This window comes from Meles meles, chromosome 14, assembly GCF_922984935.1.
Source record: "Meles meles chromosome 14, mMelMel3.1 paternal haplotype, whole genome shotgun sequence".
Taxonomy (NCBI): domain Eukaryota; kingdom Metazoa; phylum Chordata; class Mammalia; order Carnivora; family Mustelidae; genus Meles; species Meles meles.
Genome location: NC_060079.1, coordinates 28,620,213 through 28,641,570, shown reverse-complemented (window position 1 = coordinate 28,641,570; position 21,358 = coordinate 28,620,213). Strand labels below are relative to the sequence as shown.

The window sequence follows — 21,358 nt, the reverse complement described above, 5'->3', positions numbered from 1 at the left end:
CATGGTAAATTTCACTGAGGGGTTTGTTTTTGTTCTTTTTAATTGTTGCTGGTTTTTCTCCCCCCAGTGTTCACCAAAGGCAAGAGAAAGGGCTAGAGACAGCTTTTTTTTTTTTTTTTTTTTTAAACTTGGGAATGGAACAGCTTTCAGTCTGATGTTTTTCCCTGTTTCTTTCTTTTTTCCCCTTCCCTTGTAACTTGCCTTCGAAAGCATTTTAGAGATCTGAGCTTTCATTGCCAGAGTTTAAAGGCCCATTGGTAAGAAATGTGAACATTTTCCCCTGTACCCTATTATTTGACTGGTCTATCTGCTAAATTATTCTGAGGAACTACATTATTCTCAGAATTAAATTAGATTTAACATTAAATTGACTTCTGTTATGTTAAAGGTATTTTTAAATTATTCAGCTGTGTGTTGATGGAAATCCTGGAGTAGAGTCTTCTAAAAATGCTTACCTTGTATTTTCTCTAAATAATGTTAGATTTTCTTCAGATATAAAAAATTATATCCTTAATTATAGCAAGTAACATATTGATCTTTGAAATAATCAAACGTCCATTGAAATTAAACTAGAAATCTAATGCATAAACATTTTTAGAGCTGAGTTTTTACTTAGAAACCATAAAATTCAACCTCCTCATTTTACCAAAAATAAAATTACATTCTAGAGAGTTTTTATTTAGTGTTTTATCTAGAACATTACAGTTTGCTAATGATAAGCCAGCACTTGAACTAAACCTTCCTCTCAGTCCTGCATCTTTTTTTTTAATTATTTATTTATTTGACAGATAGAGATCACAAGTAGGCAGAGAGAAGAGAGAGAGGAGGAGGAAGCAGGCTCCCTGCTGAGCAGAGAGCCTGATGTGGGGCTCGATCCCAGGATCCTGGGATCATGATCCGAGCTGAAGGCAGAGGCTTTAACCCACTGAACCACCCAGGCACCCCTCAGTCCCGCATCTTTTAAGAAGAGTGTACTCTTATATTGTTTCTTTTTTAAAGATTTTATTTATTTGTCAGAGAGAGAGAAAGAGAGAGAGCACAAGCAGGGGGAACAGCAGGCAGAGGGAGAAGCAAGCTCCCCACTGAGCAAGGAGCCGGACGTGGGACTTGATCCCAGGACCTTGGGATCATGACCTGAGCCAAAGGCAGACATTTAACTGACTGAGCCAACAGGCATCCTGTATTCTAACAGGATTTTAGAATAGTGTTTCATATGTGTGCTGACTTTGTTGTTTTGGAATCAAATCTTTTTCTATGGATTTGGTTTTTTAAGAAATACTGAATATATTTTTTCAGTACAACTTTGGAAATGTGTGAAGTTCATATGTTTATAGTCCCTGCACCATGTTATAAGCAGAATCAACAAAGGCATAATCATTTCATTGATAGGTCTAGTCCTCTTTAAATGAATTTTATGAACATCAGAATCAATAGAATATTGATTCTAACTGTAGTATATTGATGGAACCCAGGTTTTGTGTGTTTAAATCAAATGATGTAGTAGAATACCATGTAATACAGGCCTCCTTCCTTACATCCTGTTTGGCCCATTTGTAGAAGCTGTCATGGGGAAATAAAGCTAGTGCTGCCAGAAGATAGGCTTTCAAAGGATGGGATGGTGAGGCAGGGCTACTGCAGGCTGGACTGCCGCCTCTGCAGTCATCACTCCAGGGCTGCCTTATACTTGCTAACTCACTTTTGGTTCCTGCTGCCTGATTTTGAAGACTATTTTTTTTTTTTTAAATTTTATTTATTTATTTGACAGACAGAGATCACAAGTAGGCAGAGAGGCAGGCAGAGAGAGTGAGAGGGAAGCAGGCTCCCTTCAGAGCAGAGAGCCCGACGTGGGACTCGATCCCAGTACCCTGAGATCATGACCTGAGCCGAAGGCAGCGGCTTAAACCACTGAGCCATCCAGGCGCCCCTGATTTTGAAGACTATTGATGTGTGTTCTGGGTTTCTGCTGGCTTGCCTTGACAGACTCTGCCCACACCAGCGTGTGCCCCTGACCCTTGATGGCTTTTTTTTTTCCCCACTCTAGACTTCACTCTGGTGTTCTTGGCTTCTGCACATCTGATGTGTATGATTTGTTTGCCACCCCCATGGCCAGGCAACAAGAGTGTAATGGAGGCTTTGTCTTAGCCTGACTAGAAGTTAGTTGATAGGAATCCATAGCACTTTTTTGTGTGTGTCCTGCTGCCCCCAACTTGCAGTCTTAAAGAAAAGTGGCTCCCAGTATCCCTCACTTTATCCCCATTACTCCACCTTATCCCCTTTAAAGTAACATAATCGCATCTTACAGAAGTTACGGCCTTGTTGATCACTGCTGCCTGTTGGGGTACATCTGCCCCTTACGGGAAAGCCAGGTTGTTTCTTTTTCCTGTTCTGTTCTAAAATTGTATTTGCCTGCTTGGGTGGGTGGAAGGTGGGGAAAGCTCATCCTGGATATTGTCAATCAGGTCCCTATGGCCCTAAGACTATAAAAATCGTGCTTCAGTACCTATGCCAAGGAAAACGTGGTGTGATTATGTGTCTCCATGTTGCTGTAGATAGAAACCGCAGTTAATCAGTTCAGCAGTTTAAGCAAAAGGCTTAACCCGCATGTCAAAGATTAGCTCACTTAGATCCACTTGACCACTAGGCTTGAGGATTTTGTCTCCTTTGCAGGCAGAAGGTTTTTTGTTTTTTTTGTTTTTTTAAAGTTAGGGAGGCCCTGTTTTCTACTCCGTACCCTAGACCTTTGTTAGAGTTAGAGCACCTCTGTCTTAAGCATCTGGAATCACACATATAAAAGAGCCCTTTAGCCAGCTCTGAGGATTTAAACAGTACCATTGTTACATTCTTGGTATAAGTTTATCTGTTAATTAGGCCCAGTGCCTAATCAAATTCTAGCAAAACCTTCCACTAATATGATGATGCTAATCCTCTACTACCTGCGTTAGGCAGAACTTATTCCAGGCCAGTGGGAGGAGTTTCCATCTTATCTACCACCTCCTGGTGGAAGAGGTCATTGTCATTGCCATGATTGACACAGGATGTCGTCGTAATATATGCTTGCTCCATTTATATGCCATGGAAGGAAGTAGAACCTCGCCAAGAAGGTATCTCTCTTGGTTGGAAGATATAAGACCTAAAAATTGCTCCCAAGCTCAACATATCATTCTTCTATGAAATTCAGATACTCCTTTTCAAGGAAAAGGGTTGGTCCTAGGAGCTGCCTTTAAAATAAGAACATTATGGTTAAACACCTGCCTTCAGTTCAGGTCATGATCTCAGAGTCCTGGGATGGAGCCCCATGTTGGGCTCCCTGCTCCCACCGGAAGTCTGCTTCTCTCTCTCCCACATCCCCTGTTTGTGTTCTCTCGCTCACACTCTCTCAAATAAATGAATAAAATCTTTAAAAAAATAAAATAAGAATATTGTACACACCTGGTGGCTCAGTCGGTTAAGCATCTGCCTTTGGCTCAGGTCATAATCCCAGGGTGCTGGGATCGAGCCCCATGTCTGCTCCCTGCTCAGCAGGGAGTCTGCTTCTCCCTCTCCCTCTGCCCCCTGCCCCCTCTGCCCCACTCATGTTCTCCACCCACCCTTCTCTCTCTCAGTCTTTCTAAATAAAATCTTTAAAAAAAAAATAAGGGGCATCTAGGTGGCTCAGTCGGGTTCCCTGCTCAGCGGGAAGCCTGCTTCTCCCTTTCCCCCTGCTTGTATTCCCTCTCTCCTGTCTCTCTCTGTCAAATAAATAATATCTTCAAAAAAATTAAATAAATAAAATAACATTGTGCTTTTGTCTCCATCTGTACTAGATCTTTTTGGTTGATTTCACCTCCGTGTGTTCTGCCTGCCTTTCAGAAAGATTAGTTATTACCGTAGAAAGTAAAAGCAACTGCAGCTAGTGCAGATGCTGTCAGTTTTTACTTAAATCTGGCACTCTGTCTCTTCCTTGGACTTTGCCACACTTTTTCAAGCCTATTGATCTGGGTCTTTCTTTCTAACTTGAATTTGATGCCCTCCTGCCTGACTGCATGATGATAGCTTTATCTGTTCATGTTCCCAAATTTGGCTAACCCTTGGCCATCTTACTTTTATGTCCTGTGATTCCTCTTTGCTTTGAACTGTGGCTTTCACAAGCGAAGTGTTTCTTTTTGAATGTGTGTCTCACCTTTTTTTCATAGCCTCTTGTTAATAGCATTTAATATGAGAAAGATTCATTTCGATACTTAGCTCTGGCTATTTTACTTTAGCCTCTGCGTGAAAAAATAAAAATTCATTGAAAATACAAATAAGAATAAATTACAGTGTAATGTAGTAACATTTTAAGAATCAAAGATTTTTTCCATGTTAATCTAATTCCATTTGAATGTCGAAAGTTTAGTTCAGTTTTGAAATACAAAATCACCTGCATTAGCTATTGTCTGGTACTGGATTGTACTAACACTAGTGCTGCCTCACCTGCCTTCTGAGCTGATTGGCCACAGGGTCTAACCAGCTGTGTGGAATGCATGAATCCTCCTAGGACTCACTGGATATAACTTCTGATAGGAATGCGATGTGGATGGGTGATTCTAGTCAGATGAGTATCTTTGAGAATGTTTTGTGGTGTTGAGCTGAGTCTTCAGAGAAGCCCAGGAATCTTTGCAAACCTTTAAGCCTCATATGAGGAGTACAGAAAAGAATAAAGCACTATGGATTAAAAGGAGCACAAATTAAAAAGACAGATTAAATGAGCACTTCAAGGAAAATTCCATCCCACATTTCTTTGCTTTTCTTTAATTACAGAGATGACTTTGAAAACAACTTACAAATCATATTAATTCCTATTTTAAATATAGTTGGGAAGATGAGCGTTTCAAGGAAATCGGTGTTCTTTAATTGCGTAAGCAGAAGTCATTTAGGTTTTTTAAATGAATTTTCTCTTTTTTGAAGTGTAGCCTATGCATTATTATTCACTGGAAAATTCTATTGTAACCAGATGAACAAAGCACTTTAATGGCCATCAAATGAACACTGAAATTATGTTTTTGTATAGAACTCATTTCTATAGTGCTCTTTAGCCAAGTGGAATTTTGCCTTCTCTTTGGGAAGAAGATACTTGTAAAATGTTCATAACCACTGTCTACAGTCTCAAAACGAGGGACATGACTTTGAAAACTTGTAAAGGTAATATTTTATGAAATCAATGACCAGGGGTAGCTGGGTGGGTCAGTGGGCTAAGCATTCAACTTGATTTTGGCTCAGGTCATGATCTCAAAGAGTTGTGAGATAGAGCTCCATGTTGGGCTTCCTGATCAGTGGGAAGTCTGCTGAAGATTCTGTCGCTCTCTCTCTACCCTTTCCCCTGACTTGTGTACACCTTCTCTCTCAAATAAATAAACAAATCTGTTAAAAAAAAAAAAAAGAAAGAAAAGAAAGAAAGCCATGACCTAAAAATTTAGTCTCAGTTCCTAAATGCTGTCCCCCACCTAACTCAGCAATCCTTCTGTTATCCTCTTTTCTTTAGATCTTCTTGTGTCTTTATCGATGAGATGGTGTGGAGGGGCCTGAACAGCAGGACAGGATATGATAGTTCATAAGAGCAAATGCAGTTTCTTAAAGAGTACAGAGATTGGAAATTAGGGATGGAGAACTCTTCCATGTTCCACATCTAACATTTCTTTCTTTTTTTTTTTTTTAAGATTTATTTGTTTGAGAGAGAGACAGTGAGAGACAGCATGAGCGAGGAGAAGGTCAGAGGGAGACACAGGCTCCCCAAGAAGCAGGGAGCCTGATGCGGAACTCGATCCTGGGACTCCAGGATCATGACCGGAGCTGAAGGCAGTTGCTTAACCAACTGAGCCACCCAGGCACCCGCATATCTAACATTTCTAAAATCTTACATCTTAAATCATGGCAGTGGTTTGTTTTACTGGCATATAAAATAATGTATATTATAGTTGGTGCTTTCTTAGTGTTGATAAATATTTGAGCAGTTCTGTGAGCTCTGTTACCTTCATACCACTAGAAAATAAAATTAATAGAGATGCAGGGAGAGGAAGAAAGGAGGCCTGGAGGTGAGGAACAGTATTAGGGCAGCAGTTTTAAACTCTGGCTACTGCATATTAGAATTATCTACTGGCATAAAAATACCACCAGCTCTTGCCCTCCTCACAAGTCAGTTAGAATAGAATCTCTGACTTCGGGCCCAGTAGTTTCTAAAAAGCTCCCCAGGTGATTCTGATGATCAAGCAGAGTTGAAGAACCACCATATTAAGGAGATCAATGAATTTAGGAAAGAAAACTTGTATCAGACTTCTTAATGGTGGGGACATAATTTCTACCCTGTAGTTGTGAGGATACTTAACAATTAAAGTATCTTGAAATTCATAAAGAACTAAACTAGTGTATGGCATCACTGCTATTACCAATTAAACATAGTGAATAGAACAGGAGTTACTGAAGCTGAAAGTAATGAAACTTGAATCCTATTAGTTGACTTAAAAATATGTGCCATTGGATTGTCTATAAAGTATTTCATTAATATAATTCATCAACTATATATTGCAGTCTTTCTAAGTGCAAGGGTCTCTTTTTCTTCTTGGTATCACTCATCTTAACCAGCACAGTGTTTGGTACTATTTAATAGTAATAGAGCATTATAGTGAAAGTCTGTTCTCTTGGAGGCGTAATCTTTCCTGGAAGGATTTGTTTTTCTCATCCCTTTAATCACTATTGCTGTTGTTTGTTTTTTTGTTTTTTTTTTTAAAGATTTTATTTATTTATTTGACAGAGAGAGATCACAAGTAGGCAGAGAGGCAGGCAGAGAGAGTGAGAGGGAAGCGGGCTCCCTGCCAAGCAGAGAGCCCGATGCGGGGCTCGATCCCAGGACCCTGAGATCATGACCTGAGCCGAAGGCAGCGGCTTAAACCACTGAGCCACCCAGGCGCCCCTATTGCTGTTGTTTTTAAATTATCCCTAATTTCAAGTGCAGCAGCCAAAGCTGGACTGCACCCTTTGTTGAGGGTCTATCTAAAATAAAATATTATGGTGTTAGGATTTTCCTGACCTTTTTCATTATTACAGCACAGCATTACTTCATGTTTTTTATAAAGCTGTATTTTATTTCTGGGTTTTATCCAGCTTCTTATTCTTGAAAGCAACTTTGAGATTAGGGATTATGTCTGTTTATACATCAAAATGTCATGCCCACATCTGTATTCAAGAGGTTTTTATATTGGCTAATGATATATGTGATGGTAACAGTCATAAAGGAGACTGTGATCTGAGTTATAGGAGGAGCAATAACTAACTTGTGGACTTGCTTTGTGAACATTAAAACAAAAATGTTTGTTCTTAAGACGCTCATTCACTGAGTTATTTCCTTGATCTGAAGTCTGTTATGGCTTCTGTAGACTGACAGAACAGGCCAGATTCCTTTGTGCCTTTAAGGCTTCCATCCTTTTTTCTAAGATTTATGTATTTATTATTTGAGAGAGAGAAGGAGAGCATGAGTGGGGGAGCAGGGAGAGGTAGGGGTGAGAGGGTATCTCAGGCAGACTTCCCCCTGAGCATAGAACCTGAGGCGACTCGATCTCATGACCCTGAGATCATAACCTGAGCCCAAGTTAGGAGTGGGATAGGCTTAACCGACTGAGCCACCCGGGTGCCCTAAAACCTCTGTCTTTGATTTTGTACTTTAACCAGTTTGGGGTTTTTTGTTTTTTTTTTTTTTTTCCTTACTCCTGGGCAACTACTCTTGTCATTCACAGATACTTTTTGATCAGCATTATGATGTCCCTTGTATAAGAATGTACCTACAGCCTTCTTTAGTCCATAGAAGAACTGTTGAAGAGTAGTACTTTGAGTGAGGAAGTTGAACTGTTTTCTAAAGCTTAGGTCTAGTCCTCAAAATATGGTTTCAGTATTTGGTTAGAATTGGGAATTTCCAGTGTATTAGACATATTTATAATTTGAATATTATATGAAAATGTATTACATAAATAACTTCAGGGAATATTTATATGATTGCTCATTTGTTAATTTTTGAGGTAAATAATCAAGTCCTAACTCTATAGGTTTGCTGAAATCTGAACATGAACTTTTATTCCTAAAATTTTTGAAGGTTAAACGTAGATCAGAACATCAGTTCACAAATTTGAATAGAATAAGGATCACCTTAATTAAATAGATTACAATTTTGCCTCACTGGCTTATTAATATGCCAAGTTGTTTATATTGATAGGCCTTACTTACCCTGCGAACCACAGGCAAAAAACTTCCATGAAAAGATTCTAAATGAAAAGATTGGAAACTAGTAGGAATATTTAAAATGGTTTACCTTTTAAATTCACCTGCTCTGTGGAAATATTTTTTCTTCAGTCCTTTTCCAGATGATAGACACAGATGTGATCTAAATAGAATCAGGAGAGTAGCTTCAGAAGTTGTAAGGAACAGTCCCAAATCTTGTTCCTAGCCCACTTACCTGTGTTTTAACTGGAGTTGGAAGTGTTCTTAAAGGCCTCCACATTGAACTGGATCCAGAGTGGCTTTGTGGAAATGAATGCCCATAACTTCCTGATGCCTAACATCTTCCTAACATATCTGCCCGTCATTAATTACATGCCAATGCTGATAATAAACATCTTCCGAGCTTGTTTATTACTGTAACTTGTTTCAGCCAGGCATGCCCTTAACTTGTAAAAAGAGCCTGTCCATTATTTTTCTCTTTCTTCAACATAGTCTATCTCAGTTGAGATAAAGAGCAGGAAGATCTAGCTTAGAGCAGGAGTTTCTCAGCATTTTCTTGTTATTGTTGTTCCCAGAAAGTTTCTAATTTCTCCTCAAAGAAAGTTTAATTACATCTAAGTCTTTTAGAAAATCTAAGTCCAACCAAAGTAAACACTAATGAAATGATAAAACATCTCCAGTTGGAAGAGAAGGCCAGTTTTTTGTTTGTTTGTTTTGTCTTGGGTTTTTGTGGGGTTTTTTTGTTTTGTTTTTTGTTTTTTTTTTAAGTCCAGTTTTTTAAGTGATAGAGGTTTGGAACTAGATCTGAGATACCACAGTAACTTCATTACATAGATGCTGAAGCTGAGAGGTGGCAAGTAGCCTCACCAAAGTGACGTAACTGTTTAGTGACAGAATCAGAACTAGAAACTCTTAAGTTCTTTTTTTATGGTATGTGTTTTGTATACTTAACCTTTAAAATTTTCTACCAATTTTTTTCTGAAAGTAGGTGGTAAGGTAGGGTAGATCAATAAAATACTAGTATGTGTTCATACTCGTTAAGATTCTTTTGGTTGCAAGTAACAGAAACCAGTAAGTAAATGGATCTAGCAAAAAAGGTGGGGATGGGAGGAGAGAAAATTTAGAAATGATTCTGAACTATTTCCCAGAATCCAATTCTGGTGTGGGTCCCTTAGTTTGAAATTCAGAAAGAGGCACAAACACACAGAGAGAAAGAGGGAGGAGACAAAAGTCATTTTTCACTCTATTCCCACCACCTTCAGTGTCCTTCTGTTTCACCTGTGTGTCTATCTTACAACCCTTAAAAAGTTCTTCTTTGTGCAGTGGAGTCCCACAGCCCATAGGGAAGGACCAGTAGTCTGTCAGGTAAATTCAAAAGTAGAGAATCATAAAATGATATTAATATGAATTCTTACTGCCTTAAACATTTTACCTTAAGAGTTCAAATGTACATTTAGCCACCAATGTACATGTACGATAAGGCCTTTGATTTCAGTATAATATGCTGATTGAGCATCTGCTTTCTCTTTCTTGGGAAAATTCAACCCATAATCTAGATTTACAATTTTGGCTTCTTAGAAAGGAGCAAAAATTTAGACACTGAAACAACATGAATGCAGAATCCTTCTAGACTTTTATGTTTCTCTTTAATCTCCTGTTATCTCTCCAGTGTTTTGACAGTAGTTGGTTTTTTTTTTTTTTTAGCAACTTACTTTTTATATTAAGTCTTGCCAAAGCACTAAACCTGGTTTTCATAGAAACATCTCCTTCCCCCATACTTAAAATTAATGGGATTATATAATATATAATTAAATTGCGTAATTACTAACAATAAAACTAGCATAAACAAGTTCTAATATAGTTAGAGCAGAAGTGTGTGGGAGTACTAGAGATGAACCTAACTACCCACTATGGGCAAGCTATGGGCATCTGTCACTGTATTTAAAAGAGGGGACTTGAAAACATTGATAATCTAGAAGTGAGGTAAGTGGAGGTCTATTAAAAGTGATTCTGGTGTATTAAAATGATTTATATACCTCCTACTAGGCCAGCAGCTCTCAAAAATGTGATCTGGAGGGCACCTGGGTGGCTCAGTGGGTTAAAGCCTCTGCCTTCGGCTCAGGTCATGATCTCAGGGTCCTGGGATCGAGCCGCACATCATCAGGCTCTCTGTTCAGCAGGGAGCCTGCTTCCTCCTCGCTCTCTGCCTGCCTCTCTGCCTACTTGTGATCTGTCTCTCTGTCAAATAAATAAATAAAATCTTAAAAAAAAAAATGTGATCTGGAAACTTTTGGGTAGAGGGATTCCTGAGACCTTTTCAAGGAGCCTATAAAAGTCAAAACTATTCATAATAATACCAAGCCTTTCTGCCTTTTTCAGTTCTGATTTTCTAAACATTTCTTAGTTTTAGTTCCTAATATGATAAATAGCAAAAGGTACAACCCATATAAAAGCTCTTTGGGGGCCCTCAATACTTTTTTTAAAATATTTTAAAAAGATTTTATTTATTTATTTATTTATTTATTTATTTATTTATTTAATTTAACAGACAGAGATGACAAGTAGGCAGAGAGGCAGGCAGAGAGAGAGAGAGGAGGAAGCAGGCTCCCTGCTGAGCAGAGAGCCCGATGCAGGGCTCAGATCCCAGGACCCTGGGATCATGACCTGAGCCGAAGGCAGAGGCTTTAACCCACTGAGCCACCCAGGCTCCCCCAATACTTTTTAAGAATCTGTGTCACAGAAGTCATTTGAATGGCTGCGCTAGACTCTACTCCTTGAGGACAGGAGCCATACTTTATTTGTCTTTGTAATTCCTGATATGTTTCAAGTATTCGTGGTCTTTTAAACTGCCCCAACAAAGTGATTTTAAGTGAGGGTTCCTGTATTAATGAATATGGTCTCTAATAAACAACAGTGGTGTCCAAATGGGTGCTTTCAGATGCCTTTATTTATTTATTTATTTTAAAAGATTTTATGTATTTATTTGACAGACAGAGATCCCAAGTTGGCAGAGAGGCAGGCGGGGTGCGGGGGGCAGGAACAGGCTTAGGAAGCCTGATGCAGGGCTTGATCCCAGGACCCTGGGATCATAACCTGAGCCGAAGGCAGAGGCTTTAAACCTACTGAGCCGCCCAGGGGCCCCAAGATGCCTTTAAAATATAATGTATTTAATACCTTTCCCCTGAAATCTTAAGCAATGTTTTGAAGAAGAAAAGAAGCATGGTAAGTGGAAAGAATATGGAAACATTTCCCTGTAAGGCCTTAAAATATTGTGAAGGCTTTAAATCTTGCTTAGGAGGTTTTATCATAAGTAAATTGGCTTTTAAAATTTACTTAAAAGGAGAAGGGGGGGCACCTGGGTTGCTCAGTGGGTTAAAGCGTCTGCCTTTGGCTCAGGTCATGATCTCAGGGTCCTGGAATTGAGCCCCGCATCAGGCTCTCTGCTCAGCAGGGAGCCTGCTCCCCCCACCCCTTCTCTGCCTGCCTCTCAGCCTACTTGTAATCTCTGTCAAATACATAAATAAAATCTTTTAAAAAAAAAAAAGGAGAAAGGGAACAAGCTAACAAAGATGTGGGGTTATTTAAGAGCAAGCAGTCAGTGGGAAAATCCATTGCAGATGATTAAGACTTCTCTTTCACTTGAGAAGCATTGGAAAGCTATTTTAGATTTGAAAAGGAGATGTGATGGACAGGAAATTATGGTTTGGGGAAGTGAATTTTACTGCTTTGTGAGAGTGACCTTGATGGGAGAATAGTGATGAGAGTAGTTTCCAAGCCTATATGGGCAGGTGCTTTGGAAACTTCTTACTCTCTCAGGTGTTATATTGAGAACATTGACAGCAGATCCTTTAACTAAAAATTAAATTCAGCCTATCTACCTGAAGTAGATACTACTTTAAATAAGTGGGGAAACATTCACAGATGGTATTAACAGATAGCTCTTTTAGTATTCAGTGAAACACCTGGATATATAAGTAAATAGTTTTCAGGGATTGTATAGTATTCTAAGTTTGTTTAGTTTTTTTAAAAGGATTGATTTGTGTTTTAATAGAGGACTTTCTCATGCATTTAACATATCTTATACATAGAAATTCCCCAGATCTTGCTATTGCTATACCACTAATTTTTCTAGATAGAACTTTCAGCTTCTGTGGAAATGCAAACTCAAATATAAGATTTGGGAAATTCAGATTTTAATCGCAGTCTTACTAAACTGATTATCAAGGGGAAATTATTTTTAGACATTTAAATTTAATACAAAATAATTATGGTTTTATTTCCTTCTTAACATTTTGGTATAAGGTAGGCATGCTTCTCATCATTGCTTTTTCCAGACATCTGATAGCGTGTACTTGAGATTAGTTGCATATGTTCCACTGAGGAGTTCTTCAACTGCTGGATTGCCCATGCATTCACAGTTAGGGGCTACAGTAAGGAGTCTCCTGGAGTTTGGAGACAAAATCAAGAAAAGTCACCATAAGGAAGATTTTCTAATGTAAATCATGTGGGCGTGGTACAAGCTGCACTCTACGTTTTGGTCCATTTATCTGCCCTTCTCCCCCACCCCAGCAAACTGTGCTTCTTGAAAAGAGTACTGTGTCTTACTCATCTTTGATTCCAAATGCTTAGATGGTGCCCTTTACATAGTAGGCATTTAGTTAATGTTAGGGGAATGCACGAAGTCATTTGCCCTGAAGAGATGAATCATAAATGCATTGCTGATGAGCCAAAGGATTTCCTGAATCTCTTCTCAAAACCTGGATGAATTCTCATGGAATTAAGACTGAACCATAGTTTCCTAACCATAGTTGTACATTTCCAGACTGTAGGAGAGCTGACGCCATCATGGGATAGTCTATGTTTACTATTAAGGTCTGTAAGATGAATTTACCAGTGTTTGATGCCTAGCAGTCACATAGTAAGTGCTAACTGTTGTTTACCTTTTTGGTTTCTCTTGAATTTTGTGTCAGCGTCACCATAAGAATTCTTACTGATGGGGGGCGCCTGGGTGACTCAGTGGGTTAAAGCCTCTGCCTTCGGCTCAGGTCATGATCCCAGGGTCCTGGGATCGAGCCCCGCATCCGGCTTTCTGCTCCGCAGGGAGCCTGCTTCCTCTTCTCTCTCTGCCTGCCTCTCTGCCTAGTTGTGATTTCTCTCTGTCAAATAAATAAAATATTAAAAAAAAACAAAAGAATTCTTACTAATGGTAGGAAAAATTGCCCCTCTGTTTGGACAAATATCCATAGCAGTTAAAGCTCTAACTTGGACGTACCCAAGTTAATAAATCTGCTGGAAAATAGTAGAAGTCAGAGCAACTGGCAGGCAGAAGTGGTACACAGTATAGCCTAGACAGTTTTAGCCTGGACAACTAGCCTTGCCCAGTTTATAGTATTTTCTAGGCTAGCTATTCTAGTCATGGTGTATTCTAGAATTTTATTTGCGTGTGTGTGTGTGGTCACCCACACATACAGATATATATTATCTTTAATTTTAATGGTTTAGACTAGCTGGGTTTTCAGAAGTTACTTCTCTGCCAAAGTTGTTATAGTCTCCACTCCCTTCAGATTTTTTAAAATTTGATTTTATTCCCTAGTAAGTCACCCTCTTTAGAAAAAGTTAAATATATAAAAGTTGTATTGGCAAGGGGCTGCAGCAGCCCAGTAAACAAACCTGACAAGCTCAGTTTTTTACTCACCAAGAGTAAGGTTTTTCTCTATTCTGGTTAATGATGTTACTATAAACTTACAAGTATTCCTTTTGTTCTTTGATATGTATTATTACATTTGATTCTAATCATTATTACTGTGGTTAGTATGTCAAGGTAAAATCTTAAAAATGGTCAGAGTTATCTCTGAATACATTTGTTAATTTTTTTTTTCTTTCCATTCAAGACAAACTTTCATTGGAAGGAATAGTGGTACAAAGAGCTGAATGCCGACCTGCGGCCAGTGAAAACTACATGAGATTAAAAAGGTTGGTATTCTTTAACTTTAAGATAATACCCGGTATTTCCTTTTGGGGATTGAAATATGTATATTAGATTGCTTCTTAACTGCATGAAAACTGTCTATGTTGAAAGTGTTTTCTTCAAAGGCTGTTTTACTTTAAGACTACATAAGAACAAACTTCTAGTTATAAAATAGTCTTGGGGATATAATGTACAGCATGGTGACTATAGTTAATATTACTGTTTTGCGTATTTGAAAGTTGCTAAGAGAATAGATCTTAAAAATTCTCATCACAAGAAGTAAATATGGGGACATCATGTTAACTAGACTTATTATGGTGATCATTTTGCAATATATATATTTCAAGTCATTATGTTGTATACCTGAAACTAATATAATGGTATATGTCAATTATACTTCGATTAAAAAAAAAACAAAAAACCCAAGTAAGAGTTTCTTTGGCAAGGGAATTTTCAGAACCTGGCTGTGTATTTGGGTTGTTTTAAGCTACTCTCTTAATATAACCTGGAGTCAAACTTTTTATACTTCTTTTTATACTAGTCAACATTATAGATCTTGATTCTCTAAACACATGTAATGTATTTGTACTATTTTATTTTTAAAGGCTATACTTTTTGCATAATGAAATTTCTAAAATACTATACAGTATAAAGCAAGTATAGTTGCTAGAATATCATCCTTTTCTCTTGATTTACAGAGAACTTTTTATAAACTTACTACTTTGTTAGAGATTTCACATAAGATCCTCCCTCCCCCAGTGTTGTATATGGTTACCATTTTGTAATTAATATTTGAAGATGGCGATTGCAAATTCTTGGTACTCCAATTTTATGACTTTCAGAGAGCAATTTTTTAAAACCCTGGAGCCTTTTTTTATTTTGAGTAAACTCTGCACGTCCTGTGGGGCTCGAACTCACAGCCCTAAGATTAAGAGTCATGTGCCGTATTAACTGAGCCAGCAAGGCACCCCTTGTTTTATACTTTATATTGAATGTATTTTAGCCTTGTGTACTTCAGAATTGTAAGTTTGTTTATTCAGCACTACTGTGTCAAAGAGTAGTGAACAAAAACAGGCAAAACTCTCTGCCCTTGTGGAATTTACATTTTAGCAGATTATAGCTATCCAGAGCTCATAATGGGGAGCACACTGTTCGGGTGCTAGCAGTAGCCTCCCTGGATCGCAGGGTTCTCACAGCTGGAAGTAGCTGCTTGAGGGGCGCCTGGGTGGTGCAGTTAGTTAAGCATCCAGTGCTTGGTTTTAGTTTAGGTGGTGATCTCAGGTCTTGGGATCAAGCTCCACGTCAGGCTCCCCGCCTGACATGGAGTCTGCTTAAAGATTCTCTCTCCCTCTCTCTCTGCCCTACTCCCCCGCCGCACGTGCGCACGTGCTCTCTCTCGCTCTCTAAAATAAATCTATAGATCTTTAAAAAAATAAAAAGGTGGCTGCTTGAGCTGGATCCTCTATAATGCCCCATCATCTTTTTAATTTCTCTCCTTTCTCAATTAGGTTAGAGTGTGTCTCTCAGGAATGAAACAAAAAGACTGTTTTCTTGTCCAATAATTCTTCTCATTTAAATGCCTCCCCGGGGCAAGGAAAAGGATGACAAAATGAAAATTTTTTATAACTGAAAATAACTTTGGAACACAGGCAGGAGGTGTTTCTGTCTTTGTGTTTAGCCTATGAAGTTGATCATACAGTGTGTGAGTGTGTGTGTGTGTGTGTGTTTTTATAAGATTTTATTTATTTATTTGACAGACAGAGATCACAGTCAGAGAGGCAGGCAGAGAGAGAGGAGGAAGCAGGCTCCCTGCTGAGCAGAGAGCCAGATGCGGGGCTCGATCCCAGGACTCTGGGATCATGACCTGAGCTAAGGCAGAGGCTTAACCCACTGAGCCACCCAGGTGCCCAGAGTATGTGTTTTTGAAGACTTATCATCTTCAAATAACCACTGAAATTGCAAAGTACAAAATCTGGTTACTGAGCTGCTTGCCAAGATCTTTTTTTGTGGTCCTAATTTTCTTTAAAGGTTTGTAAAGATTTCTGATGGTGAGATTAGGCAAGTTGCCTGTTGTGTTAATGAAATGACTGCTTTTTTTCTTACCAAAAGATACAAAAATTGTTCAGCCTTTTGAGTGTGCTAAGAGACCAGCCATTACATATTTCAGTTACTTAAGTGACTTAAGGAAACAGGGTGATTCAGGGGATGATAATCATGTGAGTTTCATAAAATAGACAATACATGACATGTCTTAAAAGATGCACTCATATAAAGACTTGGGGAAGACCTTGGGGAACTCTGTGTGAGCCTGGAATGTGGGATTCTTTGAGGCAGAACAAACAGAATCTCCACCCTAAACTTCCGCTTTGAGCTCCAAATTTGGATATTCAAGAACCTGGTTGAATGTCCACTAGACACTTGAAATACATGAAAAACTGTTCTCCCAGGCTTTCCCCCAAAACCTGCTCTACCAGTGGTCTACCAGAGTACAAACTCTGTTCTCCTGTTTTCTTAGTCCAAAATCTTGGTGACATTTTTGAATCCTCTTTCACACACACGTTCAGTGTGTCAGAAAAATCTTACTGACCGTACCTTCAGATATTACACATCTACAGTCTGTTTCTCACCACCCACGTGATCTGCCATGAAGTCTCACCTAGATCACTGCAGTAGCCTCCTAGCAGCATTCCTTCTTCTGTCCCTGCCCACTCCTGCGCTGGCAGGAGTCAGAGCAGTTCTTCCAGAATCTGTCAAGTCGTGCCATTCCTCTGCTCACTGATCACTCAACAATGCTTCCTTCATTACTCAGAGTAAAATTCAAGTCCTTCCAGTTCTCTGCCGGGATCAACGTGATCGCACTTCTACTTCTTCCCATTTCTCCCCATCCTTACCTCCTCTCCCCTCATTCCCCCTTTACTTACTCTGAGCTCCTAGCAGTCCTGAGCACTCTAGGCACTTCCTTATCAGGGCCTTTACACCAGATTTTCTTTTCTACCGAGAACATCCTTTCTGCAGATAACCGCATGGCTCAGTCCATGCCTCTTTCAAGTCTCTTCTAAGATTTTGCCTTTCCAATAAGGTCTACCCTGACCAACCTACTTCTTTCTATACTTGTATTTTCTTACAGACCATACCACTCATAATACACTATGTACTTTACTTGTATTTATTGCCAGCTTTGCCCTAGTGTAGTTTAAACTTCCATGGTTGGTTCTTTGGTGTGTATGTGTGTACATGGACACACGTGCACACAGTCGTCTATTTTGTTCATTTCTACACACACACACACACACACACACACACACCCCAATGTTTAGAATAGTTCGTGACGGGGCACCTTGGTGGCTCAGTCAGTTAAGCATCTGCCTTTGGCTCAGGTCATGATTTCAGGGTCCTGGGATGAACCCTGCATCTGGCTCTCTGGCAGGGAGTCTGCTTCTTCCTCTCACTCTGCCCTTCCCACACACCCCCTTTCCCCCACTCATGCTCACACTCGCTCTCTTGTGTGTGCTCTCTCCCCCTCTGAAAAAAAAAAAGTTCATGACATGTAGTAGTGGTCAGTAAGTATTTTTTTGAGTGAATAAGTGGCAGGAGATAAGATTTAAAATATTGAAAATCTTTATATTCTTGCTAAATTATCTGTTAAACAGTCTTAATATGCTTTGGTAAGGAATTTGGACTCTGTGCTGTGGTCGTTAGGGAGGCACTGAAGAATTTGAAGCTGTATGGAAAGCAAAGAGATTTCTGTTTTGGATAGGTCGTCCTGGCCATAATGTAAGACCGAAAGCAGGGAGATAAGCTAGAGGCTGATGTAATAACCCAGGTATACAAAATGTCTAAGTGACTAAACAAAGTGGTTCTAATCAGAAGGGAAATGAAAGACAAAGTTTTGAGGATATTTGGAGGTAGAGTCAATAGGACTTGGGAACCCATCTCCTACTTAAGTGGTCATGGGACAGGGGATTTCTCTAGGACCAGACTGATGGTGGTGGCTCTTGTGTTGTGGCTTGGATGCACTTCTGTTACGAATCCTCAGACTGATGAAGGGAAAGGGACAGGAGAGACCATAGAGTTTCCATGTCCATGTTAATGTAAATCTTGGTTGACAGTTTACATTAAAACTTAAAAAAGCAGGGGCGCCTTTGTGGCTCAGTGGGTTAAAGCCTCTGCCTTCAGCTCAGGTCATAATTCCCATGGTCCTGGGATTGAGCCCCGCATCGGGCTCTCTGCTCCGCAGGGAGTCTGCTTCCCCCTCTCTCTCTGCCTGCCTCTCTGCCTACTTGTGATCTCTGTCTGTCAAATAAATAAATAAAATCTTAAAAAAAAAAACAACTTTAAAAAGCAGAAAGTACTTAACCTGCAAGAAGAATAGTGATGAGTAAATTAATCAAAATAGGAAAGTAATATAAGCTATAAGTTGTATCTCATGTACAGCTGACATTTGAACAAGGGGTTGGGGTGTCCACCCTTTGCACAGCTGGAACTCTGCATATAACTTCCGACTTCCCAAAACCACTGCTAGTAGCTACTGTTGACTGGAAGTCTTACCAATAACGTAGTCAGTTAACACATATTTTATATGTTTATATGTATTATTACTGTATTCTTACAATAAAGTAAGCCAGAGGAGAAAAAAATGTTAAGAAAATCATAAGGAAGAAAAAATACATTTATGGTACTGCACTGTAAAAAAAAAAAAAATCCATATATAAGTGAACCTGTGCAGTTCAGACTTACACCATTCAAGGGTCAACCTGTATTTTATCGTTACTTAACATTTTCACATGTGTCATGAGATCATTGAGGTAAGGCTCAATTTTAAAAAATCACTAGTTGGGGCGCCTGGGTGGCTCAGTGATTTAAGCCTCTGCCTTCGGCTCAGGTCGTGATCTCAGGGTCCTGGGATCGAGCCCCGCATCGGGCTCTCTGCTCAGTGAGGAGCCTGTTTCTCCTTCTCTCTCTGCCTACTTGTGACCTCTCTCTCTGTCAAATAAATAAATAAAATATTTAAAAAATAAAAAATAAAAAATTACTAGTTAACTGTTCTTGCTCCAGAGAGTTTACAGTTGTTTGTGTGTTTTTTAAGATTTTATTTATTCATTTGAGAGAGAGAGAGCATGAAAGGGGGAGAGGTCAGAGGGAGAAGCAGACTCCCTGCTAAGCAGGGAGCCTGTGATGAGAACTCGATCCCGGGACTCCAGGATCATGACCTGAGCTGAAGGCAGTCGCATAACCAACTCAGCCACCCAGGCACCGTATAATCTGGGTGGTATGTGTGTGTGTGTTTCCCTTCAGGTTCGGGAGTTTACAGCTTTTGAAACTGAAGGAAAACACACACACGCACACAAGCAGATTATCCAAAACGTCTGTTTACTGACCGTTTTGTTGCCAGAATAGAAATACAGTGGTGCTGTTGATCAGTGGAAAGGCAAATATCCCGATGGAGGTGACATCCAAGTAGAAGTGTCTGAGAACAGAATTGGCAGGTCAGTACTTAAGATATCTGGCACCTGGATATGTCACACACACATTCCACGGTTTTCAGGGCCTCCTTCTGACTGCATGGTCCCATTTAATGGTAATTGAGTTTTTGGATAATCTGGCTCTTGTCTAACTTTTTGGCTGTATTTTTAGCTGTTCTCCTTTTGACACACATCATCAAGTTGTGTCACACTACACGTTGTTATCCTGGGTGTGCTGGGCACTTCTAAGTTTTATGTTGCATCTTCTACCTAGAATATCTCATCTAACTTCTGCCAGGATCCTTCTGAGCTTTTCAAATCAACCCACGTGTTACTTACTCAGTGAAACTTTCTCGTATCTTCCAAAGCTCCGCACTCCAGTTAGGATCTGCCACTTCCTTTTTTACGTTCCCACATACTTACCTATTCAATTTAACGGTACATATAAATTTGTGTTTTCTGTTGTTTAGGCGTGCATTGTTGCATCTTCTCCAAGACTATGAACTTCGTAAGAACAGGGACTGTGAGTTTTTCTTTATTTCTCACTCTCTCTTATTCCCTTCCTGTTTGTATTCAGAGCACTTAGCATAGTGCATTACAAATGATAAATACCCAGAAGTATTTGTGGGGTTGAAATAGAAAGGAATGGCAAAACTAGGTACAGAAATGTAGGAATCTGCAGCATTCAGCTTTTTAATTTTTTTTTTTTTTAATTTATTTGACAGAGAGAGAGATCACAAGTAGGCAGAGAGGTAGGCAGAGAGAGAGGAGGAAGCAGGCTCCCCGCGGAGCAGAGAGCCCGACGCGGGGCTCGATCCCAGGACCCTGAGATCATGACCTGAGCCGAAGGCAGCGGCTTAATCCACTGAGCCACCCAGGCGCCCCTAAATTTTTTTTTTTTAAACTCAGAGCTGCACTTGAAACCTGGACTGATTGATTTTTCAATTCATGTATACATGTGTATGTGCACACACTCATGCACATACATCCATACATCCATATCTTCCTTTGCAGGGGGGAAGTGATTATAAAACAAATACAGAAACATTTCATCAACAACAAAAAGTTGATCAGAATATAAAGTTATAATTAAATAGTTTTTCATTTACAGAGGACTGGAGGAGAGAGCCTTTTTATCAAAGAAGACCTTTCCCTAAGTCAGTGAGTTTTTTTCTTTAACCAGTGAGGTTTTACTATATAATATTTGCAGATAGTAGCTGAACTACACTCTTAGCAACATAAATGTATATATTTACAAAGTATATTTTATACTTATATAAAATAATCTTTAAAAATGATTAGTGCTACTTTAGTGGGAATTTAATTTAGTAATAAGTAGTTATAGCTGTCTGCTATTAAATTTTAGCTGATAAATTAGCCACATGTTATGAACATAGGCCATATTAATCAAACATAAGTAAGATTGTATTAGTTTGTAAGATTCTGTTATTCATTTAAAGGTGGAAATAAGTATTGCAGTAAATGCAAGGAATATGTGAACCCATCAGTCAATAAAATTCAGGACAAGAAAGAAGTTAAGCCTATGCTGTAATTTTCCTTTGTACAATCCCATCACATTATAAAATCCTGCAAGCATCCGTTTAGCCACCAAGAAAAGCTAAAACACAAAAAGGAAAAAGTATTTCACAGCTTCTGTTACTTTTTCTTTATCTGATATACATTTGAATGGATCTGCATGATATTAGGA

At 39.2% G+C, this 21,358-nt stretch overlaps 1 protein-coding gene across 1 annotated transcript in view; it reads left to right on the top strand.

Moving 5' to 3' along the window:
- GTF2F2 (general transcription factor IIF subunit 2) overlaps nt 1-21,358 on the top strand; it is a 160,781-nt gene that overhangs the window by 75,791 nt on the left and 63,632 nt on the right. The window contains exon 5 of the mRNA XM_046028132.1: nt 14,112-14,193. Coding sequence (XP_045884088.1) covers nt 14,112-14,193 — 82 coding nt within the window. The remainder of the gene's footprint in view (nt 1-14,111; nt 14,194-21,358) is intronic.